The sequence below is a fragment of the Nyctibius grandis genome, chromosome 4 (genome assembly GCF_013368605.1).
Source record: "Nyctibius grandis isolate bNycGra1 chromosome 4, bNycGra1.pri, whole genome shotgun sequence".
Classification (NCBI taxonomy): Eukaryota; Metazoa; Chordata; class Aves; order Nyctibiiformes; family Nyctibiidae; genus Nyctibius; species Nyctibius grandis.
The window spans coordinates 77,826,429-77,853,082 of record NC_090661.1 but is presented as its reverse complement, the minus strand read 5'-3'; the positions used below and the strand labels follow the sequence as shown (position 1 = coordinate 77,853,082).

At 40.6% G+C, this 26,654-nt stretch overlaps 1 protein-coding gene across 8 annotated transcripts in view; it reads left to right on the top strand.

Moving 5' to 3' along the window:
* The window catches only part of ZMIZ1 (zinc finger MIZ-type containing 1), a 367,249-nt gene that overhangs the window by 220,532 nt on the left and 120,063 nt on the right, over positions 1-26,654 (top strand). For all 8 annotated transcript variants that reach the window (XM_068399476.1, XM_068399478.1, XM_068399482.1 and 5 more), the window contains one exon: positions 12,910-13,015. In XM_068399476.1, the coding sequence (XP_068255577.1) occupies positions 12,910-13,015 (106 nt within the window). The remainder of the gene's footprint in view (positions 1-12,909; positions 13,016-26,654) is intronic.

Below are 26,654 nucleotides of genomic sequence, written 5' to 3'. Positions count from 1 at the left end.
ATATTCTTTAGTTTCTCACTGTGTACATCCCTCTTCCTGCTTCCCATTAAACAGGCTTAACTTACATGGTTGTACCCCAAGAGGCTGATACTTCCTGTATCTTCCTAATACATAGAAGTATGGTGGGCAACGTCTCCTTTTTCTTTTTGTGTTTTAAAAATTCATTTTACCTGAGCTTGCTCATATATAACTTCTTTCTATATAATATTTTCCCCTTCAAAATTTAGCAAAGATGGATGTTGAGGCTTATTGTCCTCTTACAGGAAGATGTGTTTATCTGCCTTTATTTAACAAACATGATAGACCTTCAGTCTGTTTTCAGGGAAATTATTCAGAAAGTTATAAGTAAGTGAAAGGCAGCTGAAATACTGGAATATCATGAGTAAATTTAACATTAGCTGCATGTTCTGTACTATCAGGAGCCAATTTTTCTTAATGCTGACAAAGTTTATCAGTGGTGATCTTTGTGAGGATTATGCTAAAAGAAAAATGAAAAATCAGTATGAAAGTCTGTTCAACCACTAAAACAGGATTATTGTTTTATTTTCCCAGTCTTTAAAATAACCTTCAAAACCAAATTCCCTTAAAACTTCTGTATTTTTGGATATGCTTTTTAAAGCCAGTAGTCTCTACCATCATTACAATATTTGAGCTGTGTGAATTCCTAAAGGCAAGTGCATTTAATCCTGAAATTCTACAAATAGTAAAAATGCTTGCTTGCTTATAAGGCTCCTGCTCTGTCGTGTACAGAAGGATTTTTTTTTTCTTTTATGACATTCTGTTCTGTTAGCTCTCTGACCAGGGAAAAAGTGGTATACTAAACTGTTCTGGAACCGTCAAGGGATGTGAAATCATCATATCCTACTAGCGGATAACACAGTATATACTAATCCAAATTGAAATATATTAATATATCATGAGTACAGAAGGGCAGGCTCTCTCAGGAATGAACAAACCATCCATTCATACACTGAAAAGTTTAAATGCAACGGATGGAATGACAGAGCATCAAAACAGATCTGTTGTGTATTATGAATAGCCAATTTAATGGTACCTATGGTACAACAGATTCTTTGCATCGTTTAAGTATAATATTTTTGCAAAAATTAACCAATTAGATATAATCCTATTAATAAAAAGGAAAACAAATGCTCAAAATCTTGAAATTGTGCTTTAATTTTAAGAGGTGGTTCTTAGAAAGTGGTTTGGTTTATCGTACACACGATCTTCATATCTGCACTCTCAGTAATATCTAGTTCACTTTATAACACCAATAAGTTTTTATTCCTGTTGCCAGTCTAACAGACCCTGAATGGATGCAGAAGAATGGTCTTAGAAATACTCTGCTTGAGCATCAGCAGAAAAGTTTCCAGCTTCACTTACAGAATCACTGTTTTTGATAATAATACATAGAATAGGCTGTTACAGAAGGTTTTCTGTGTTTAAATTGTAATGCCAGCCCTAACAGAAATCTTGATGTCTTGAAAATTTCATCAGTTAGCTAGACAGCGTGTGTTGAACGGCAACATGTTTCTAGCGGTCATTTTTCCTCGGTGATTTTTCTTCTCTTTTAGAATAATAGATATACACACTTACTGGCTATTAGCAGTAGATAATAATTTTTGCGTATCAGCAGTACTTGATATTACTGGAGTTAAATTCGCTAGTATGGACTCCAGTGACATGGTATGCAGGATAATAGGAATGGTTTTCTTATCTCAAGAACAAACTCAGGATTTGGTACAACAGCTGAAATTTTACCAGAGAGGTGTCTAATAAGGCCTGTAAAAAGGCTTTGTTTAGCTAGTTAAATAATTTGTGTTTGTTGTGTAGGATACTTTAAATGACTGCACTTTTAGAGGTGAAATAACTTCTGCTTGTGATAAAGAACCTAGGCTGATCCAGTCAAGGCCTATGAATAAAACTGGAATAATTCTGTGCAGTGCAAACAGTCAAAGAGAAAAGGTTTAGGGTATACAGGTAAACTGATGGCTTGTGCTATAAAAATAAGTTATTTTTCATGAACTAAGCCCCAAAAGTTGTGCCCCTTCTGGCAAAAATGTGTGCGACTGCACGTGCATCACCATTATGTTCAAACAGTTCTGGCAGACACTAATTCTAGAGTTGTGCTCACCCAATATAGAAAATCACCCAAGTGGGTGGGTAATACAAGTTTATAAAGAAAACACATTTCAACAGATAATAAAAAGTCAAGAAGGGAGAGGTAAACTTTAAATCTGTTTTCTTCCTTGCAAGCTACAGGCTAAAGAAAGGTTCCCTTAAACGACTTTGATGGAACTCATGCAAACAAATTATCATCTTTCTCAGAGGCAACAAACTCTCTTCTAACTTGCCGAGGAAAGCTAGGTGTTAGTTTTCAACAGTAGTTATTTTCAAATCAAATAGAACTGTGGGCCAGAAATTTGATCTATAATCAAAATCATTGATTCTATAGATTATTGAAATTGCCATAGATACGGTGTTCTTTGGTATGTAACATTTCTTCTTGCATAGTGTTACGGGGAGCTGATTAAAATTACCTCCACTTTCCACAAACCAGATGTAGCTATGTTTTTATTACGATCGAAACAGTTTCTGATTCTAGTGTTCCAAGTTTATAAAGCACTTTGGGATGAGATTATTTTATGGTAAGCCTAATGTTCTTGATAAATTTAAGAATATAATTCTCTAAAAATAAACCGTATATGGCATTACCATACGGTCTTCTGAAAGAAACAGCCTTGGTTACTACACAGCAGTTAATAACCCTAGATTTGTTGCATAAGGTTGTCTCACTCTTTTCTGCCTTTTCTCAGATCCACTCTAGCCTTATCCCATAGGTCTGCTCTTGCCAAGCAGTTTAACATGTAAATGATCTTACTGAGGGCATTGGCTATCCTTTGTATTGGCACTGCAGCAAAAATGGAAATGAGGGGACAGCTGAGAGCAAAATGGACAGATTTACAGACTTGTCTTCAGCGAAGGACCATAAAGGCACTGCTTTGTTCTCTTACTGCGCTTCGGCGTTACAAGGTGCGGAGTTCATCATTCTTCGGCACTTTTCAGCATGCCTGAAAAGAAATAACAGGGCAAGAGAAGCACAGTTGTGTGCAGTTACTCTGTAACTGTACCTAGAGGCTTAGTCTAAGAAATTAAAATCCAGCACCACAACAGTTTTGGACAGTAGGAGGAATTTAGGTAAGCAGGGTGTGCTTACCTGAGCTGTCTCTTGGCCAAAGCACTGAATGTAACAGAGCTTCTCTAATGCAAACTGGAGTCTCTGACCACCATGGTTAGGACCTCGGTCTCTCTTCCCATCCAAGAGACGGCATGTCCTACCCCAGTTTGTCCACAAAAAGCTATGCCGAAATAGTCATTAAAAATGCCTTCCCCCGCACCCCCATCTTTATGTTCTAGATTTCCTTTGCAAATGTTGGGTCTACCTCAGTCATCCGTTGTGGGAAACTCACCCATGTTTGTTTAAGAAACGTTTCTCTTTAAATTAAAAAAAAAACAAACCAAACACCCAAAGCTGTAGTCCTAGTTGCACTCTATCTGAAGATTATGGATTTTATTTAAATCTTTTGTACTGTTTGTAGCTCTTACTAGATCTCTGTACTGCTGAAGAGAGTTCCTGAAATAACAAGAACCTGTGTTAAACTGATGGAAGTATCTGCTATAGGTTCATTTTTTAGTGATACTGATACATGGTACAATAATCTTTTGAAATGCATTTCTCTTTGGAAAATCTGGAATTGAGACTGTTGAGATTTTTTAGGTCATTTTAAGAAAAACAGCTGCTCTCAGTTTCATGATAGAGAAATCTATTTTAGCCCATCCAATAGGTAATGCAAAATATTAAAAAAAAAAAAAAAAAAAAAAGACAAGAACAGTATCTTTGAATAATGTGAAGTGTCCACAACAGGATGCATCAGACAGCAAAAACAACAAAGTCGAGTGAATGCTAATGTGTTCACAAGGTGTCTGCTGCTACATTGACTTCATGCTAGGCTGGGTTCATTCTGTTCAATGCAGAAAAGTCTGTAATCAAAATCAACATGTGACATTCAAAAATAAGATTTCAAATCAGGTTAGGATCTGAATGTGAGTAATTACAGATGAAGAGTTGGTTCAGCATGTCCATACCCAGAAAATGTCAGGACGCAGCTGCCCATTAGAGCCCTAGAAATGTTGCATTTAGTCTTTGTATCCAAGACTTCCAGAGCAAAAAGTTCACGTGGAAGAAATTCTGCTTCCATTGTGCTCTCCCTGCATTTGCTAAGCACACAGTTTTATGTGTTTGCAGTGCATCACAACACTTCAGGGCTGTGTACGTGCTGTACTGTCAGAGTACAGCCAGCAGGCACGGAACACTCTGCTTCAGAGTAGCTCATGATGCCACCAAAGAACTCAGTATTGCTGGCTGTCGTATGACCTCATGGTGTCCTAAAGCCCTTTTTTTAACTTTGTTAGTCAAGACATACTTTAAAATATTTGTTCGAGGTTTGTTGCTGCCCCAATTAAAATGCTTTTGGAATTCCTGTATCACTTGCTTCATATGATGGCTGTATGTTTCATCCATGTCATTGTTCAAAGTCTGGCAGGACTCAGGTGGCAACAGTATTGCAGTGACCCAATGATCACCTAGCTTAATTAAAGCAAAATCCCTTCATCTTTCCCTCTGGGAGAAAATTTCAAATGGAAAGGATTGAGTATAGTGACCTTTCCTTTCTATGTTTATGGTTGTTAGAGACATGAAGAGGGTGTAAAGGAGGAGATATCCTTATTCAGCATGATTTACTTCACTGTTGCAGGAAGTGTCAAGAAAAGTAGTAGATGGCAGCGATCCTGGTTTATTTATTTTGAAAATACAGTCCTTATCCACCTAATGGGGTGGGAAATATATTTTAAGAAAACCCTAGTTTGAATACAAGGGCTCTGTAGAGTCTCTTACATTTGCAGAACCTACTTAATGTCTGTTTTCAAGCATTAAAGGCAAGAAACTAGGTAATGATATTTAACTTTACTCACCAGCTTTGTATTGTTGAAGCATGAGAGTTTCATCAGACCAGGACTTCAGATCACAAAGATTTCTTTCTCCCTTTCCCCTCCTTTTTTTTCTGTTTGAGGCAGATCACTATTCATGTTGCAAAATTCCTCAATTTGCTTCCTGTTTATCTGATCTTTGTGTGTTACTGAGGGGGAAAAATTACCATCTACATTGCAGAATTCTAATTACAAAATTTCTGCTGTAGTCTTCAAACTGCATTCAGATAATTTCAAGTATGCACAAGTGGCTGAACACAGAGCTGTCTGAACTAGCAATCAGCTGGCATTTTTAGTTTTGAGCAGCCAGCAAATTGAATTGGTAAAATTCATTCTGATGCCAGCAGGGGGGGGTGCTCTTGACTGCTGGTAGTTAAGAGATTCATTGAAAGTGCAACATAATGGGAAGGGAGTTTTGTAATAAGCAGTCATATAGCTCTCTTGATTAACAGGCCTGTTAGGTTAAGAGGTGCATTGTTCCAGTACTTTGTGGTGTGATGACAAGGGCAGGGAGTGGAGCTTGGTGTGTAGCTGGTGTAGCTCCTTAGCAAAACGAGAAGGGAGGTGGGGGGGGGAAGTAAAAAAAAAAAAGTATTGCAGTTTAATTCAGCAAAGAGAAAAGCAGTTGGTAGCCGAATTTCTCTGCTTTTCACATTATTAAAACTTAACTCTCGTTGTTTTCCCCTCACTGTCAACAACCCTGAGAGTTCAGGCATCTGGAACTCTACAGAGGTGTGTCACAGGCAGTGAATGCAATGTCTCAGTTATGAATGCAATATTATTCAGATTAAAGATTTCAAAGGTTTGGGGTGATCAGATTTTCTTATTGGCAGTTAATGTTATAATAATGTTTGTTTTCAAATAAGATATATACTTGTCAGCACCATATCTAAGTGCAAATAAAAGCTAGATGTTACAAGTGTATGTAGGAAATACGCTAGCTTTTATAAGGTCTAACTGTCTAAACTGTTACTGTAAAATAACATAGAGAAATATTAAGTATTGAACCTTGGGCTGGCCAAGCACCTCTCTCAACCATGATAAAAGATGATCTTCTCAATTTATTATTGTTGTATCACTGGCAACTATGTCTATTTTTTTTTTTAAATGCACTACTTTTCACCTGAATTTTATGGCATGTATGTTTAGGTCAACTAAGATATATGCTTACGGCATTGCAGAATGAAGCCATGGTTGAACACACGGTGCCACCTGCATGTTGTCTGAATTTTTGCCAATGTGCTCAACTTGAATTAGCAGTTAGAGAAAGCCAGAGTAGGTTTGCAAGTGGTATCATATCACTTATCCATGACATTAAATGGATAATTGAAACTGTGTTCTGATCAGCACTGTTACCCAAATAAGAGTGAAATCAGAGGAGTTTCAACTTGGGAGAGTTCCTGGTACAGGGTTCAGACTGAACTGGGTGGCTCCAGTCAGCAGCAAGTGTCTGGAATCACTGAGATGCAGCTTGGGACAGACCTAAGGGAGCATGGTATCTACTCTTTTTCCCCAGGCTGGGATGTCATATAGATATTGTCTGCTCTGCTATAAATTTCCTGGTCTACTATAAATCTCCAGGAGGTCCCTTGCATACAGGTTCACCAGAGGAAAAGCTTCCAGCTGCCAAGCTAGCAGTGTCTGACTTCAGTTGTAGGCAACCTGAAACAGGGTCTTTGGGGGGAGATATGATCTGTTCTCTTCAGCTTTCATTTTGAAATAAAAGTAACTCTGTAGCTGTCACAATTGAAAGAAGAATTTTAAACTTTAAATACAGTTTATACAAAAATTCATGAGCCTCTGAAGAAACTGGAAATAAAAAGTGAACCACCCTATTCATGTTGACGAAGGGGATTGCCAAGGAGAGGTGTACAAAAGCCAAGGGCTGGGGGAGAAGGCCTCAGAGAAAGCCCTCTTGAGAGGGCTTAGACCAGTTTTGTTTTACAGAGCCTCTTTCTGCATTTAATGGAGTGCACAGAAGAAAAATTTAGGTGGAAAATGACTCTTGGCAAAATGGAAATTTTATTAGAAATGTCTGTTTTCTATTAAGGGTTTTGTTGTTGTTTTGAGAGGAGGAAGGAGGTTTTTGTGCAGTTTATCAGTGGAAGCACTTTCTTTCAAATTTAGATTTTTTTTTTTTAAGCTAAAATGAATTTGCAATTTGTTTTCCCTCACATTTTTCATTAAAAACTTGAGCAATAAGTGATAATTTGACTGGCTGACCTCTCTAGACTTGCAAGTTCAGATTCTGCCTTCTCATGCTTAGTCTTCTCCTTGCAGCACTTGCTAAGGTGTAGCTTCACCCGCTTTGAGGTTGGCTTTCGCAGGACGATGCGATGGCCATCGGGGCGCAGTCAGTGTCAGGGCTGCACACCCTGGCATCTGGAAGCTCTGGTTTTGTCCATGGTGAGGTACAGAGCAGTGCTTTCTCTGGCAAAGAAATTAAGAAAAGGAAATTGATGTCAAATGAGAGCGTAACAGGTTAGGCCTCAGTCTGTTCTTAGGATTCGGACTGATCCAGACTCTGCAATCTATTCAGTGAAGACATTGCAACCATAGATTGGCTTTCATGGGCTCAGAGTTTTATGATTCTCTGTATTTCCTGAATTACCTTGTAACTGTAATTAGCAAGATGTCAGTTAAGAGTAGTGATTTGGCCTCTGGCCAGCAGGGTCTCACTGTTCGTAGCTTTGTGTTTTAAAATGAATCGAGCGTATAAGCAGACAATGCGTTTCTTAAGTTACCGTGTGCTCACTGATGAGCAGGGGTATCTGCCTTCGTTCCTGTCCAGTTTCAAAATAAGTAGTTCAATGATAGTGTGCTTTTTCAAAACAGAGAATGGAAGGGCCCTTTCTCCTTTATTTTACAGACCTGAGTAGCACTCTGAAATTAATTCCTCTCTGATGGTACAGTAGAGGATGCCTAAAGGAGTTTAAGTGATGTTTACATATTAATGAGACATTGCCCTCAGGAGCCTTTAACAAGATGGTTTTTTTAGAGGAGCTTTCTCTGTACTTCCTGCTGAGCCCAGAGAGTGGTGGTGAATGGGGCAAAGTCCAGCTGGCGGCCGGTCACTAGCGGTGTTCCCCAGGGCTCAGTTCTGGGGCCGGTGCTGTTCAATATCTTTATAGATGATCTAGATGTAGGGATTGAGTGCACCCTCAGTAAATTTGCAGATGATACCAAGCTGGGTGGCAGTGTCGATGTGCTGGAGGGTAGGAAGGCCCTTCAGAGGGATTTGAACAGGTTAGATAGATGGGCCGAGACCAACGGCATGAGGTTCAACAAGAACAAGTGCCGGGTCTTACACTTTGGCCACAACAACCCCATGCAGCGCTACAGGCTGGGGGAAGAGTAGTTAGAAAGCGGCCTGGCGTAAAGAGACCTGGAGGTGCTGATCGACAGCCGGCTAAACACGAGCCAGCAGTGTGCCCAGGTGGCCAAGAAGGCCAATGGCATCTTGGCCTCTCTTAGGAATAGTGTAGCCAGCCGGTCTAGGGAAGTGATCGTCCCTCTGTACTCGGCACTGGTGAGGCCGCACCTTGAATACTGTGTCCAGTTCTGGGCCCTGCACTTCAAGAAAGATGCTGAGGTGTTGGAGCGAGTCCAGAGGAGGGCGACCAAGCTGGTGAAGGGTCTGGAGGGTATGATCTATGAGGAACGGCTGAGGGAGCTGGGGTTGTTTAGCCTGGAGAAGAGGAGGCTCAGAGGTGACCTTATTGCAGCCTACAACTACCTGAAGGGAGGTTGTGGTGAAGTGGGAGTTGGCCTCTTCTCCCAGGCAACTAGCGATAGGACAAGAGGGCACAGCCTCAAGCTTCGCCAGGGGAGGTTCAGGTTGGACATCAGGAAGAATTTCTTTACAGAAAGGGTTATTAGACATTGGAATGGGCTGCCCAGGGAGGTGGTGGAGTCACCATCTCTGGATGTGTTTAAGAAAAGACTGGACATGGCACTTAGTGCCATGGTCTAGTTGACAGGGTGGTGTAGGGGCAGCGGTTGGACTCGATGATCCCTGAGGTCTCTTCCAACCTGGTTGATTCTGTGATTCTGTGATACCCCAACGTCTACCTGTCAGTGGCTGAACCATGGTGATACTGGAAGTAGGAAAGGGGAACAGTTAGATTTCCAAGTGTGTAAGTGTCTTCCAGATCTCATAGCAACCCACCAGTCTTCACTCCTGTTGCTAACTGAGAATGAAATATGAGAGATCTTGTTGTTCTGCTGTTGTTCTTTTGCCTGTGTTTTTAAATTTTGTCTTATTTTTGCAAGTTTGGACCCAGAGTCTTAGCCAGGTTATTAACAACAATGAGAATTTTAAGTGTAAAGGATTAAAGGCTGATCTATGAAGTTGGAAATGTGTTTTGATTTATCAAAAACAATTGCATTCTTTCTTACAAATTATTTTTTATTTCCTATCTAAAACTTCTAATTGTAATTGTAAAGAAAAACAGGAGATAAAACAGTAGGTGTGTTCTAGGGTTGTGTATTACTGTACTGATTATCCCAAATTCTCATTTCGTTTCCCTGGAGGTCTCTACTGCTCAATTTTGAGATTGAGAGGGTTAAAAAAAATTAGGGAGGGGACACTCCCACCTGATAAATTCCTGTGAATCTGTAATTTCTAAATTAATATGAACAACATAAACAACAGAAATCTAACCAGGAATTTTATCCATGCTAATTATTTCCTAAGAAAGAAATTTGGTTCTTAATTACAGAATCAGAGAATCACAGAATGTTAGGGATTGGAAGGGACCTCGAAAGATCATCTAGTCCAGTCCCCCTGCCAGAGCAGGATTACCTAGATCGTGTCACACAGGAAACGCGTCCAGGTGGGTTTTGAATGTCTCCAGAGAAGGAGACTCCACAACCTCTCTGGGCAGCCTGTTCCAGTGTTCGGTTACTCTCACTGTAAAGAAGTTTTTCCTCATATTTATGTAGAACCTTCTGTGTTCCAGCTTGCACCCATTGCCCCTTGTCCTGTCAGTGGATGTCACTGAGAAGAGCCTGGCTCCATCCTCATGACACTTGCCCTTTACATATTTATAAACATTAATGAGGTCACCCCTCAGTCTCCTCTTCTCTAAGCTAAAGAGACCCAGCTCCCTCAGCCTCTCCTCATAAGGGAGATGTTCCACTCCCTTAATCATCTTCGTGGCTCTGCGCTGGACTCTCTCTAGCAGTTCCCTGTCCTTCTTGAACTGAGGGGCCCAGAACTGGACACAATATTCCAGATGCGGCCTCACCAGGGCAGAGTAGAGGGGGAGGAGAACCTCTCTTGACCTACTAACCACACCCCTTCTAATACAGCCCAGGATGCCATTGGCCTTCTTGGCCACAAGGGCACACTGCTGGCTCATGGTTATCCTGCTGTCCACTAGGACCCCCAGGTCCCTTTTCCCCTATGCTGCTTTCCAACAGGTCTGCCCCCAACTTGTACTGGTACATGGGGTTGTTCTTGCCCAGATGCAGGACTCTACACTTGCCCTTGTTATATTTCATTAAATTTCTCCCCGCCCAACTCTCCAGCCTGTCCAGGTCTCTCTGAATGGCAGCACAGCCTTCTGGTGTGTCAGCCACTCCTCACAGCTTTGTGTCATCAGCGAACTTGCTGACAGTGCACTCTATTCCCTCATCCAAGTCATTAATGAATATATTGAATAGTACTGGTCCCAGTACTGACCCTTGAGGGACTCCGCTAGATACAGGCCTCCAACTGGACTCTGTCCCATTGACCACCACTCTCTGACTTCTTTCCTTCAGCCAGTTCACAATCCACCTCACTACCCGATCATCCAGACCACACTTCCTCAGTTTAGCTGCGAGGATGCTGTGGAAAAATTAGATTTCCTAATTAATTGTTAATTAGGAAAAGTGGATATTGGAAAAAGTTCAGAATAATAAGATTTGTGTAATAGTGTTGAGTAGGTAGGGCAGAATAGTACATTTATTTACCATTTGTACCTTATCACATATGTTGGTTCTTCACTCTGTTCCATACTGTTGTTTTTTTTGGGGGGAACCAGTCCTGGACACAGATAATTGCAGTGTCACTAATTTAGAAAAAAGCTTTCAGATGGAGATAGGAGTGGAAAAAGGATATTTTCTTGTATTGTAAGCTATTTAGCATAGGACTTTCTTTTGCTTCACATAAGGAAATGGTGTTCTGTTTCTTGTGGAGTTCCTTGACCATTGTTTCAATGCAAAGGAGTAATGACAATGTTAAGAATAATCTGTTTTATCTACGCCTCCGAGTCTGGCGTCATCCTGTGCCACTAGAAGCAATATAAAAGCTCTGCTGTGTATAACTTTAGCGTAATTTGCCAGAATGACCACAGTATTGTGTTTATACTATGCAGATTTTCACGCGGATACATTCTTGGCTGATAGCTGAATTGCTGGCCTGGAGAAACAGTTGACTGCTTTTCATCCTTAAGCCCAGTCTTTGATTTACCTGGTTTTGCTAGTCCTTCTAGATCAACTCCCATTTCCAGAATGTCACGGTTTAAAGCTGGGCCGGCTATTAAACCTGTGGCAGATGCTCTCTGTTATCCCCTCCCCCCCCCCGCAAGGGAAAGGGAAAAGGGAGAGAGACTTCTGGGTTGGAAAGTCAAAACAGTTTTAATAAACCTATAACAATAAAAAGAGTATAATAATAATAATAGAAATAATCAAATATATACAAATATATATACAAAACCAAGATTGAGCTCCCCTGAAGTCAGCCACGTCACCACCGGCACTGCAGGGCAGGCTCCGGGAAGGCCCAGGCTGGGCCTAGCAACGGTCGAGAGCTGTATTCAGGGATGCACGGATCGGGATCGGGGGCAGCAGGAAAACAGACGGAGTCCTCCTTGGACACTGGCCATAGCAGAAAGAGAGCGAGACCCTCGTGATCCCCCCGCTTTATACTGAGAATGACGTGTATGGGATGGAATACCCTCGTTGGTCAATTTTGGGTCACCTGCCCTGTCCGCTCCCCCCTGCAGCTGCGACCCCCCTTCGGCTCTTCACTCGTAAGCAGTGAGGAATTCAGCAGTGACCTTGGTTTCTCTAAGAAAAAGTACAGCAAGAGCCTTACTGCACAACATCCCTACCGGTGCCTCAGCGATAACTACGAACTTCGAGCGTTATCAGTCCTGGAAGCAGACACGGTCTGCAAAACATGTAGTTAGTTTCAGAAAGTGCTGTTACTTAGAGGAGACTTAGCTGAAAGTAAAAATCACTGAAAGGAAAATCGGCCTGGTTTAGGCCAAACCAGGACACAGAAGTCAAAAAAAACCAACCCCACTTAATGTGTTTGGCAAATACTTCTTGCACAGGTCTATTTATTCTAAAACTGTAGTAAATGTGCTTCCCAGTACGGTATTGTTGAAATGCAGCAACTGTGACACTGATCGCAGCATAGGAAAACACTGCCCATCAGTGTGGAGGAGGGCATTTTAACCTGAAGGACCTGGGCACTGCTCTCGAGAACAGGGCCAAGAACTGCTTGTGACACAGAGATAGAGACTTAGGACTTCTCATCCTGAAGTACAATAAAATGTATTCTGTACAATCTTTGCATACATTTCTCTTGTGCTACTTCTTCTGGAAAAGCTTTCTCTCTCCAACTTTCATGCAACTACTAGGCCTTTCTTCCTGCGAGGGGTCAAATAACCAGATCACCAGAAGACTCCTGTGCTCAGTTGGCTGTGCTTGCACTGGAAACTACTGGAGAGCAATGCCTCACACTATGTTTGAACTGTGGCTATCCCAGCAGATTCAGTTGCTTAACATTAGTGCTGATAAGCAGGTTAATGTAACTTTGCAAAGAGCTCAAGTAACCTATAATGAAGCTTTCTCTCTTTCCCTTTGCAGGTGGTTAGTCGAGTGGCAGCTCAGCAAGGATTTGACTTGGATCTTGGATACAGGCTACTGGCAGTATGTGCAGCCAACAGGGACAAATTCACTCCAAAATCAGCTGGTAGGAAAAGCCATTGTTTTGGTGTATTACTGATTCTTGGATGGTCATATTCTGAATAAATGCTACCTGCAACTGTCTTGCATTCATTAAAAAACCAAAACCAAAACCAAACACATGTGTGGTAGTAATAGTGCTGCTGCTTTTAGCATTTCAGTGGCATGCTGTTCTGAGGATACATTACTTTAGAAATTTGTATTTTCCCCAACTGGTGCTCTTCATTGCCCTGTTTGATGTTATAGATGAAATGTTACTTCCAGAAGCACTGATGTTCAGTAATTTCATGGTGGGAATGAACACGCTCAGGCCCTTCCACCTTGGTAAAACATTGTTTTTCTGTCATGTGTTAACCTCTAAATCTTTCACATTCATTGTGCGCTCTCTGGTATATCTATTGCCAAACTTTTATTCCTTGACTGCATATGTCTGTACAAAGAAGTACCATGGTTTCTTATACATCTAGTCATTAGCTTTAGAATTCTGAGCAAAGAGTAGGTAGCAATGCTATTGGTATAGTATTAAGTAGCTATTTTTCCAGTATTTCATAGCAATAATCTGTTACAGGGCTCTGATCAAGTAGCAATATTTGATCATGATGTATTGCCATTGCTTCTCTGTATAGTAGAAGTAGAAAATGCACTTCAGGGTCTTTCTGTTTCTCACATGTTTGATTTAACTGGAGCATTTAATTCTGGTTCTCCTGTTCTTAGCTGATGAATGTCAACATAATGTGCACTGGCTTGGAAAACAGGCAGATAACTGTTCCATTCCAGACTGAGCATGGATAACTTTGCTGCTTAGTACTAAAGTGGTATGCAGTCCCTGTTTCAGAACATCAGAAAAGGTTACCTTCTTCCAAAACAGTAATTTGTAGTCAGCTGGTTGGGTGTTAACATTTCTTTTCATATTCCTTTTCAGTAATCAGTCCCAAACTTCTTTACTCATGGCTGCCTTTTGTCCTAAGTGCTCTAAGCAGTTTCTTGTGCAAAAGTGGCTTTCACATCAAGGCATATTCACTGGATTTACTGGTTTTGTGTAGGAAGGGATCATTAATTTTACTAAATGTCAAATAAACTGTCTAATTTTCATCCGGGAAAACTGTGTGGAAGATAAAACATTCAGTTGACCAGGCACAATCTCTCTTTTTTTTCTGATTTTCTAGGAAGGTTCTCCAATAGTTAACTATCACGTCTCCTGATTTTTTTTTTTTTTTTTTTAAAAGCTTGTCAAATGAGGATTTCCAGCTATGAGTGTATTAAGTGAGATATTAAAACTTTATTTCCTTTGAAAATATACATACTAAAAGTAGTCATACCCCTTCTCTTGCCAATTCTTCCTGAGGTGTGTCTCTATCAGTGTGTTACTGAAGGTGAGTCTTTGGATCTTTTCATGTTGTAGTCATTTTCCTTTAGAGTTTAAATGAGGGGATAGTCTTGAAAACTGCTGGTCAGTCATCACGTCCTAGAAAAGCCCAGTGTCAGTGTTTGACTTCTACCAGTAATTACTTTTTGGAAATATATGCTTTTTTCCCAACTCATTACCCTAGAAATCTGTACAGATGTCAGTCTTTCTGTTGTTAGTTGATACAATACTGGGAAAGCTGGTAATGAAGTCATGTGCTCTTCTCTCAGTGTATTCTAAAAATCTTCTCAGTCCTTTGCTTTGCTTCCTATTTCCTAGTTGCATATACAACCAATTTTCCAATGATCTTAAACATTTGATTTCACAACTACTTTAGTTTTACCATTTATGCAGTTGTTTCAGCATTATTCCTCATCATGCCCATTCACACTGTGTTTTTTAGTGCTCTTATTGTCTGTATGAAATACTCGTATTTTGGGGCATACCATAATGTATTTTGTGAAATGTCACATACAGCCCCTGCTCTAATGATGTCACATTCACATACAATCTACGAGAGGTACATCATTGAATGGGCAACTTGAAAGACTGACAGGCTGGGATTACAAATGTGAGGTTGTTTCAGACTATTCTGACTTTTTTGAAAGGGTTCATTTCCACATCTGAGTGCATTAACATTTTATGATTTCTAAAGCAGCAGTGGCTCTGCTCCCTCATTCAGTTTTTGTAAAAATGTTGAGATTGTCCTTTGCATTTTTTGTGAACAGTGTGCATTGTTGAAAGCTGCTTTTCATGATTTGCTTAAGTTGTTGTCAAGGATGTTTGCGTGCTGTTTTGAGTAACTCATTCTTTTTTCTGTTACATCTATTGAAAGACACCTTCAACATTTTTTCCAGTCACTTTCCTACAGAAATCCCCTGATGTAGATATCAAATGGCATTATTTTTAATGAATAAGCATTTGTTTTTCCCTTCCTCCAGGCTTAAGGGGAATTTACAATGGTTTGAATTCATTCCTCCAAGTATGAATTTAATGCTGCCAAAGGGATTGCTCTGGAAACATTTTTAATCTATATTGTTTAGTGTCTGACATTCTGAAATGTAAGGAGAAAAAAAAACCTTTTTAATTAAAACACATTTGAGCAGGTGAACACTGGGGCAAATATTTGCACCAAATCCTTTCAAGGGCCATCTGCTATTAGTACCTCTTTACAGCTGAGGACAAGGCTTGTTGGCTGATGTCCTGCAGGATGGGGTGCTTGGAGCGGCCTGGCAGTGCTGGCTGGCAGGCTTTGCAGCTTTGCTGTGTGGGGCAGGTGGACCACCCCAGCCTCATGTCCCTCAGGTCTGCTGGTTTGCAGAGGCAACTGAACCAGTGCAACCGGTAGTCCTGCTCCTTTTCTCCAGTGATTCCCAGGCTGAGCTTGCTCAGGGACCTGTACTGGCAGGAGAGCTTTTGCTGGTATGGCTCATTTTCTGTTTGACTGGCTCCCTGAGCTGGCTCTCTGCAGGGCCCCAGGAGAGTGAGGGGTCCCTGTGGCAGGGCCCCAGGAGAGTGAGGGTCCCTGTGGCAGGGCCCCAGGAGAGTGAGGGTCCCTGTGGCAGGGCCCCAGGAGAGTGAGGGTCCCTGTGGCAGTGCCCAAGGGTCTCAGTTACCCCTAATGGAAGAGGGCTGGAGTGTGAGGCTAGAGGACTGAACAGCCAAGCTGCCAGACTGGCTCAGCTCTATGGGAAACCCACACCCCGGGCTTGTTCAACTGAGCTGTTTCCTCCCAGTTGGTTTAAACTGTTTTAGTGGTAGCTCCTTGCCAAGCTGAAAAAGTTGAGGAGTGATTACAGGAGCTGCAGATGGCAGATCAGAGTACAGGCAAGCATGGGGGGAAGCAGGGAGAGATGAGAGGCTGGAGCCAGGTGGGACAGCAACCTTCTCAGGTGGCACAACCTCAGCCGGGGGAAGGCAGGGGAACAGACCAAGAGCTGTCAGCTCCTTAGCATTTCCCATACAAGACTGTGTGGTGTTGCTGAGACAGTGTTTGATGTCATGCTTATTTGTCTTGTTTTGCTTGGCCATTGAGATAGTTAACAATTAGCTAATACAAATTTTTTTGGGAGGGTGCCTTGAGAGGAGACCTGTGTGACATGAAAAGTATTAAAAAGTTGTCATGTGTGCTTTTATATAGTAATGATGATTTAATGACTGTGCCTTTTGTCTCTGCTTTCTGGTGTTTGTACCTGAAATAATAGCTGTGCCTCCTTCTATTTTTATAGCCCATGCTGCTGCATCTGGGCTGCTGCCTCAGCAGGAGGTCAAATACAGCGTTTCCCACCCTGAAGACAAATGACAAAGCCTTTAAAAATACATGTGTCTCTTTTGGTGACAGCTGCTCCCCAAATCTTCCACAGCAAATTCCTTTGCCTTGTTGTGACACCTACAGGGAATAGCCCAGCAGGTTAGCTGCCTGCTCATTTGCTTTCAGACTGCAGCAACCTCAGTTGCTCTTAGTATGTGAGTGCATGGGTGTTTGTGTATTCCAGTTTTTCTTCTTTGAGCCTGAAGAAGACCTTCTTTCTGAATAGTGCTTGCCTGAACCTTTTCTGGGCATGGTATCTCCTGCATTTGTCCTTCCTGTAGAAGATTTTAAGTTATTTAGTAGCTTTATTGTAAGGTCTGTTATTCAAGCAAAATGGAGTTCACAGATCAGAGTGTTTATTTTTTTTTAAAAAAAGAGGGAACAATTTTCTGTTCTGAAATAGTTTTTAAAAAAATACTTATCAAGCTACTGAACTTCATTGCTCTTGTAGCTGCTTCTGCTTTTGTCAGGAGGCCAAGCTGAGGCCAGACAAGGGGACGACAGGATGAGATCATACAGGGAGCTTTGTCAGAAAAGGACAGTGTTCAGTATCTCTGTAGAGAGGGAGGAAGGAGCCTGAGGGCAGAATTGTGCAGAAAAGGTACTTTAGCAATCACTGAGAAGCTACAGCAAACAAATTCTGTGATAGCTTGGCTGAGCAGCTAGGTATTAGATGTTTGATAGCAGAGATAGCAACCCCTTTTTGATATTGCTTTGTTTTCAGTCCCTTAGGCTCTGCCTGGTGTGCTTTTGATTTTAATTTTCAAGAGCAGTATTGCTTAATAATCTTAATTTTATATAAAGCACAAACTAAAACTTTATGATATTTGAGGATTTTACATTATGTTTTGTTTATTTCTTTAGCTTTAATCATTGTAATGTAACTGTAAAATAATAGGGTTGTTCTTAGTGGATCTGATACCAAAGCTGTGAATAAATTGGACCCCGGCTTAACAAAGGCATTTGCAGTGAGAGTACTGGCAAACGGTGGTGTTAAAACATCACTGAACGAGATACTGAGACCTAAGGTATGTCCTGATTATATTGTCTAACATGTTTTACTGCCTTCTTTCAAAGCAATAGTATAGATTGGGCAAAGTGTATATTGGTGTATTACCAAATCAAACTTACAGAAATAAGAGAAAAGGAGAAAAAAACTGCAGCTGCAATACGAATGAGGAAAAGGTAGAAAGTAAGGATAACCTCTAGATTATGGGGGACCGTAAGGCTAGACGAACACTTTGCGTAAGATTCCAATAATAATGCCCACATTATGTGTGGAGGCAAGGCAAAGCAAGGCGGCTAAAAAGATTACAAGTATAGAATGGAAAGTGCTACAGCCAAAGCTGATGGCATCCCTCCAGCTTGAAGGGACCAAATGATCAACATGCCTGCATTTGGAAAGAAATAGCATATGAATTGTCAGTCTCATGCCTCACACCAAAGATTTTCAGCAAATCAGTCAAGTCAAAATGGTTTCATGTGACTGGAAAAGAAATAGAAATGCTGTACCTGTACTTAGGAAAGTGGCTGATATGAATGAGTAGGCAGCTTTATGAGAGCAGAGTAGAAGAGCTTGGCTTGGGTTGTTCATGAAATGAAAGCTGAGCAGAGTTATGAAATGTATGTAAATACACTATCAAATAAACAACTTAGAACAAGAAGAGCTATGAAGCTACAGGACAGTGTAGGCACAAAAACATATAGGTGTAAATTGAATAAGTTATTGAAATAAAGGGGAAATTCTGAACTATTAGGGCGGTTGTGTTTGGAATAGGTTTTCAGTTAGAGTGACAGCGGAGAGGGAGGGAGCAGAGGAAAGGAAAATGGAAAATTAAACTGCTTTTTAAAAGATAAAACTCCATAAACGTATGAAACTGTATAATGTGGTTCTTGATGTAGGTGGAAGCTGATAAAGAACCTTTTATCTGTGTGTTCCTAAATTCTTGCTACACTTCTGTGCAGCTGTCTCATCCAGTGGTACTTAGAGTTAGTGTCCTAAAACTGTCCACTTGACAATCTTCATTAAAATAAAGGCATCATTTTCTTTCAGCTGTTACCTTCTGAAACAGCCTTTGATGCAGAAGACTGGCTACATTTCAGGTGATCTCTATGTTCATTTCCCAGCTCTTAGCACAGATTCTCTCTGTGTGCCCTTGGCCACTTTGCTCTCTGTTTTGTAGTTTTAGATCTTTGAAGCAAGGATAATAATACACCTTCAATCTCACTTTTATTTGTCTGGTTTAATTAAAGTCAATATTGTGGAGGGCAGAAACTACCTCTTCCCCTGTAGGTATGTATCCAGTGCAGTGGAGCCATGGTTTCAGCTGGGACACTTAGGCTTTGTTATCATACAGATAAAATAATTCTGTTCTGGAACACATATCGGCAAGATATACCTTTGTTGCAACTAAGGCTCTCTTTCCTAAAGATTTATAGTATGGATACTGCAAATAAATGAGTAATTCATTCTTAATTAATTCAGCTTATGGGGTTAGTTTCATTAGTTTCTGCTAATGAAGTCTGCACCTCCCCTTGACCAAAGGAAAGCACAGTCAGTACTGTTGCTTAGTGGCAAGCAGCATTAATTTATGTCTGTAGTCTGTGACAGCCACATTTACACTGACTGCAGAAAAGGGGATCATAAGGAAGGCACAGTGGACTTTGCCCATTTGTCTTGCCCATGAGCTTACTGAAAACAAAGCTCTAAAAGACCTGCAGTTTGGAAAAATTATATCCTGTATCTTAAGCCTCTGTCATGTTGGCTTGTCATGCAGCAGACTTGTCAGGAGTAGCTCTCAAACATCTTGACATGGAGCAACTGAAGAGCCCACAGAATGAGAGATGCTCTTCCCCGCTGGACCTTACTTGTTCGAGCTGTTCTTGTTCCCTTCCTCTGAGATGTCTGCTGCTGAAGCATTTGGTCTGCCTTCTACTCTTAGAAGAAACACAATCAGACTTTCATTATCCTTGGATTGGCAATTCCTCTTCATCTTTAATGTGAGTTTTAGGGCCCCATGACATACCTATGTAGATAGGTATTATTTTGCTGGAAAGAAAATTTACTTCCTTTTGGCATTCACTGCTCTGTTGTGCACTTGAACACCTAAAGGAGGTTGCATGGCTGAGCTGCTGCTGCTTTATTCTGTCCAGCCAAAATATCAGGCCTGTTCTTTTTGACATGTGACAGGTCCTTGTTACCGTGGTGCCAATTCTGACTTTTGAGAGATGTAGCAGTAAAACTCTGTTGCCAGGTTGGAACAGTTTTGCACTAAGGCCTTTGCACTAAGGCTACAGTAAAGTAGCATTTAGGAAAATTGCACAGTCAACTATAGCAACAATTTAGCTCTGCTGTTTCTTAGTCTGTGCCTTGGATTTTCATGAGGCTGGTACTTAACCTGAATGCTCGCTTTGCTGTGGATTTGAAGCATATAGTGAATTAGCTCATCATGAGATTCCTGGGTGGTATCTTTTCCTAGTGTGCGCAACACACTTTCACTTGGACGGGAACTGGCATTCTCCAGAGAAGATTTCTGTTGATTTCTATCACTGCTTTCTGTCTTCTGCTTCAGGGACCCCATATGTGCTGATAGCAACTGAAAATTTGGTGATAGAGACAGCCTAGAGCTTGGTCTTGGTGTGAATTTTGATATTTTATTTTCTGTTGTTGTTTTGAGTAACATATCTGTCCCTCTGAACTTGAGGAAAGTCACAAATGGAAAGTAAGAAGGGAGGCAGCTGTGAAAACATACATATATTCATGGGAGAGAAGAAAGCAAACTCTTCAAAATGCCATTTGCCCTTTACAAGTTACCTTTTCTCAGCTTACAGCATGCAGTCCTGAAGGTGTTCCCTTTTGAGCTGCAGTGCATCCAAATGTATCTCACTGCCAGTGCTCTTTATCAGCCTGTGTGTCTTGGAGGCATTCAGAGAAGTTGATGAGGAGTCCAGCTATGAGAACAGTAACAGAGCAACTTCCATGGGGATTGGTAGCTTTTTTGCTGCTGGAGGGCTGAATGACCGAAAGCATGAACTGTGCGAACAGATCAGATCATCAAGCTCGAGGACAGCAAGTTCACTTCCTAAGTACAATTGAGATTCCACTGGGTGAAATTTCAGATCTGTTGCTAATTCCTGCAGGTTTGTCTGCAGCATGTAGTCAGCTTGTTAAGAAAAGTTCTTGCTCTGAATACTCTAGAGACAACACTCTGTGAAACACACTGCTTAGTAGACAAGACATTATATGTAGTATTTCTCTTTAAAAAGAGAGATTTCCATGCTGAGAAGTCTTATGGAATAAGCGTTTTAGTGTTTCCTCTTCTTAATGCTCATGTTCAAATACATCTGTTAAAGTATGCCAATAGCAAGGTATTTACATAAGTGCTATGTAATAAAATACATTCATTTAAATATCAGTTATATAATCAAAGAATCATAAAGATTCATCATCGTAGATTGTTCTAATTTGTATTAGTCTTTGTGCCTCTTCATGAGAGGGAGTTCAATGAGAAAGTCCCCAGAATAATATCAAATGGATTTGAAGAGAGCTATTAAGTAATATATTCCCAAAACAAATGCAGTATTGTTCTTTATAATGTGTGCTATTTTTCTGAGAAGTTCAGTAGAGGTTAGTATGTTCATGTTTGATAAGGCTTCTGGATTGTTTCCATTTTATGGATTCTTTTTATCTCAACTTCAGTTTCAATAACACATGTAAAGAAAACCATCAAATTGGCTTTCCTCTACAGGTTTTCCAGATGCTGAGGTAAATACTCCCTTTTTACTTGTTGATAGTCTGATTAAAACTGCAAGGATATTTGTATCTTGTTGTGAGCTTTTGTTAATATTCTAATAAATCCATACTTCCCTTATTTATTCCTGACACATCCTGACACATCTGTATATGCTAAATTATGCTTTCTAGGAGTTAACAGTAACACCTGACTTGAGGAATAAGAAGAAATAAGATTTCATTCAAAAAAAAAAAAAATCTTGAAGTTTAGTAGCTTAACAATAATAAATCCCCAAAGGTGTGGATCTGAAACTAGAAACTTAAGTTGTTTTGAACCTTATTTTTGTGAATTAAACCAGGCTTTTATGAAAGTCTGGATGTGAAGTCCAAGAAACAAGTCTATGATGGTGAATGTGTGTCTGCTCCTGTGAGATGTCTCCATGGATGTAGTTGTTGGTGGGGCTGGGGCTTGTAGATAGAATTTCCTAATTTGCTGGAAGGAAAAAATTATCAAACATTAAGATGCTGGTTATTGTGCAGTCCTAAGCAAACCTCTTTAACTCTTATCTCTCTGTATAGTAGGTATCTCTGTTATACCTACGCTTTCTTTGTTGTTGTGATAAGTATTTCTTCCATGCACTGTTACAACGAACCAGTGTTTCTTTGTGTTTTGTATGAACCGAGTACCTGCTAGTTTTCAGAGAGTCACTCTCAGCAAAACTTAAAGTAGTAGCATTTCATACAGAAACTTAGTTTCTAGGAAATATGTGATCAAACTAATGGTTATGTGCAACCCCCTTCAATATATTCCTTATTTCTCTGAGAAATGACTGCATTCAAAGTCTGCTGGGGTTACTAATTTTAGTGGACAGAACAAGTTACAGATTTTTAAATCCTGCCTGACTGTGTTGTCATTTCCCAAAGCCCTGTTTAGGGCTTTGTAGATTCAAACCCGCAGCCACGGACACCGATCCCTAGTTTCAGGTTCACAGATTGGTTTAAAATGTGCGCCTGCTAAAGCAAGCTCTCACAGGAGACATAAATGTAAACATTTTTTAATGCGGATATTACTGACTTGGCTTTGAACTCAATAATAGAAGGCTGAACAGGGGCTGCTCCTGAGGACATGAATTGAACACTGAACATCTGCTTACAAAGCAGGGTATTTGTTTCTTGTGTGAGTCTCCCCTATGATTGCCTGGTCAGACCCAAATGACATTAATCTTGCACACTCTGGAAGATATTGTCCTTCCATCACAGAGAAAACAAATGAAATTATTTAGTGTATTTACTACAGAACAATTTCAATTAAGGCAAGAACCAGAGAGACCTCTAGGTTCTCAGTGTGAAAAATTACTCGCTGCTGGTCTAAAATGAGATTGGGAGATGTAAATTGCTGGAAATTTATAACAGTTGCTGTTTCCCACTGGGAATGCTGGAGTGGTCCTGGTCGTCCTCAAAAAGCCAGATACCATTGCAAGCAGTAAGGGGGTTTTGCTTTAGAGGTCTTCTAGTATTACAGCCAAATGTGTTTGTTTCAAATAATTAGCAGTAACTACAGTAACTGAGACTTGGCCAAAGGAAAAACAAACGAGGTGCTGGAGTTGTGTCACTGTTGTGCCGTCTTGAGAGCAAAAGCAAAGACTTCAGGTAGATTTTTTTGTTAGAACCAAAAGTGTGTAAACCTCCTTTCTCTGCTCTGTTATGACATCTAGCATGCTTTACGGGACAGTAAATTGTTTTTAAATTGTGATTTAAAATTTAACTCAATTTAGCTAAATATACATCCAATATCTAGGATGAGCATCAATGTGAGCTGGAGAAGGGCTAGACTGACATCGTGGTCTAGCAACTGTCAGAATGGAAGAAAGCAAAAAAGTTCTTCCAAAAGAGAGAGATCCTTTGTTCTTTCAGTATGTGAAAAAAATTAATGGGTAAAGACAAAGTCATTGGTTGGAGCAAATTCTGTGTTCATTTGATTCTTTGCAGCCAAATACTGCTCCCATCTTGCAGTGATAGAGACGGAAGGCAGAAGCTCCGCAGCCAAGGCAGTGGCAGTACAGCATGACAGCTGCTGCTCAACAACTCCTGCCTCTGCGCTGCTCTCAGTTGCATCAAAACAATTGTGTGAAGCTGTGTGCTTGGCATGGAATCTGGGGACTGATCTGCCTTTTAGAGAGTCTTGATAGAGGGGTGGAAATAAGTGTTGTGTTGCCTGTTTGTTTTGTGTTAAGCGGGATCAGCCCCCATGCAGACTCTCATTCAGTGCTTCTCAACGGACAGAAGGTTGTGAGAAACAAGAATAACGTTTGAGAGCAAAGTTCTTAAGCCCGTGACATAAAGCTGGTGGATCATCAAACTACTGCTGGAGGCTCAATGGGAACCTTTGGTTATTGATTATAAGATAACTCCGACACAGACCAAAATTCAAACTTAGTTCAAACTGAGTGAATTCATTTCTACTATGAGAACCCAAACCATGTGTCAGGGCAAAGATGACAGCGAAGCAGAGTTCAGCAGCCGGTCTTCCTGTAGAGTCCTTGCTAGGAGCTAGGCTTCAAACAGACCTCAGTCCTTACAAAGGACAGCAGAGTGGTTTTCAGCATCCCTTTATAACAGCTACGTATGCAGAGGCATTTCAGCATTTTTCTTTTTTTTCTTGGATTGTAATGTGTGGAGTAGCAAACATTGAAGATGATGTTAGAAAAACAGAGGGGAAATCCTGACTGCCATGTCTGACTTGGCACAGTCCCCTTTGGTTCAATGAGCACTACACACTGCCAGGCTTCCGCAGCTGACATGTTCCTCGTATTTTCCTGATCTGGTAGAATTCACATCTTTGTGCATTGGTGGCAAATGTATACTTTCACTCAGAGAGAGTGGAAGAGCCAGAGTCTCCAGCTCTGGGGAGGGTTATGTTTTCAAATTGAGGGAGGATGGGAAATATATTTGCCCCACATTTAATAAAATCTTCAACGTGTCAGTCAGATAGTCTTAAACTCTGTAAAAGGATGATGATGACCTCTAAGGATAGTCTTCAAAAAACTACCACTGACACATGGCTGACAGTCTCTGTGATACAAATCATGCTGGAGGGGAATTCTGTAGAGAAGAAAATAAAACTAAACTGAGGATCTGGAAGGAAAGTGAGCATATATATGCATCTATTGTGAAGTAAATAAATTTGGACTATGGTTTGAAAACGTACTGAAAACTTGGAATAGTCAGATATTAATTATATGTGTTGCCCCATGAAAGAAAACAGTTTATTCTGCAGGTGCCATTTAGTCTACAAAGGTGAAAAAAAAGTCTGTAAAGGATCATTGTTCTATTGTTGTATTTATTTGCATAGGTGATGTTTTTATCTGCTTTTCATCTCTCTGTCCAAAACTCTTTACTTATCATGAGGTCAGTAAAGCTATAAAACTATGCTTGAGAAGGCTCATGTATGCAGAAATAGCTGTCTTCTATAGCAGTGTTGGAATTACCTTCTAAGGTTCCATGTCTAGAAGCATTATTTGTTAGTGATGCCTTTTCTGAACTCTAAGTCTCCACTTCTCTGGAGAGAAAGCCTTGGCTGCTGGCTGCACAGGATGGTGAGAAACTGTAGATGCGGTGTTTTCAGTGTGCCCAGACCAAACATCATCTGTCCTGCACATTAAACAGAGTCCGTTCTTCTGGCAGTTGTTTGTAAGTTTTTAAAGCAGTAGAAGAGTAGAGATGACAGAGTTGAAATAGGTCTATTCCTTTTACTGATGCAGCAAAAAGATATGGAGCAAAGAAGGGAGAGGTCACAATAGTGGGAGCAGAGGAAAAGGATGGCATATGCCTGCTCTGGCTGCAAAGCTGGCAAATTCTAGACAAATGAGATAGTGTGGGAGAACCTGAATTTTAGGCTAAAAATAGAAATTTTAGGATGAAAAATCTAGATGTGTCCAGGGAAACCCAGTCATATGTTAATGCAAAATCCAAAGTAATGGGAATGGGATAATGAAGTTTTATGAGATCTGCAGGTAATAATGTGGTTCTCATTATGGCATGTGCAAGTTAATAAGCAAATACTACCCCCATAACTAAAATTACTAGCTAAATTAATTTTTTCCTACATCTCCCTCAACCCCAATATGTCAACCTATCTTAACAAATCTAAATGGCTTTAAAGGAATTGTATTAGTTCTGTCACTTAAAGCATATTGCTTTAATAATCCAACTGGTATGTTCTTATTCTGTTCTGTCTTCAAATGCACTCATGAAATAGATGAATAGTTGATTTCTTTATATCATCAGCTTTCTCTTCAGTGTAATTTGAGGCTGGACCTTTTTAAACTTTTTTCCAATGTTCTTTTGAAAGCAGAACATATGTGCCAACAGTTTTTGAGTAAATGAAGGACCAGCCATCAGGCTACACACACACGTTTGTAAGTGGAGGTTCTGAAAAGTCATGAAATGAAAGGGATTTCTCCTGAATATTTTTCAAAGACCTGTTGGTATTCTAGTTGTGTATTTACCAGTACAATTAACGCAAACTGCGTAACAAATCCTTTGCTCTTCCAGTTGCTCGGCACAGCTCAGACACCTGACAGCGGTTCTGTTAGCAGTGCACCTGGGTGCAGCGCAGTTGTCCCACCGTGTGTTGTAGCATCTTGGTACAGAGGATCAAGGAGCCCTGCAGTGAGCTTTGTAGATAAGGATTGTGATAGATGGTAGAGAGTCTTCAGAAGTAGTACTCTTCAGGGTTCCTTGTTTATTCTGGGGAACTTTTTCTGTAGTGTTTTCCCTAGTGAACTCACTTCTTGGTTTTCTTTTTGTTTCCCTCTTCCCCCTCCACTGCTATATCCTTCCAAATCTGCCTTTAACTGTAGCATGCCTGCAGTTAATAATGGCTGTCATGTATTTCAGGTTTTAAAAGTCCATAAACACAGAAGAATCTGAGTTCTTGAACAATGACTTGTTCAAGATGCTGTGTGCTGAGTACAATTGCATGGGCATGCTAAAAGACATCAGATTTTCCTCTAGTGGTGTTTAGCAGAGCATCCTGGCAGGAGTTGGGGCTTTGATCTTGCTCTGTGCTCTGGTTTGTGCACTATGGAGGCACCTAGCTGCCTTTTGACCTCTGGGGACTTGAACTGTTATTTCTGTTGTCTGGTGATTGATTGGTGTTCATGTTCTCAGCATTCTTCATGCAGTTGTTTTTTTGT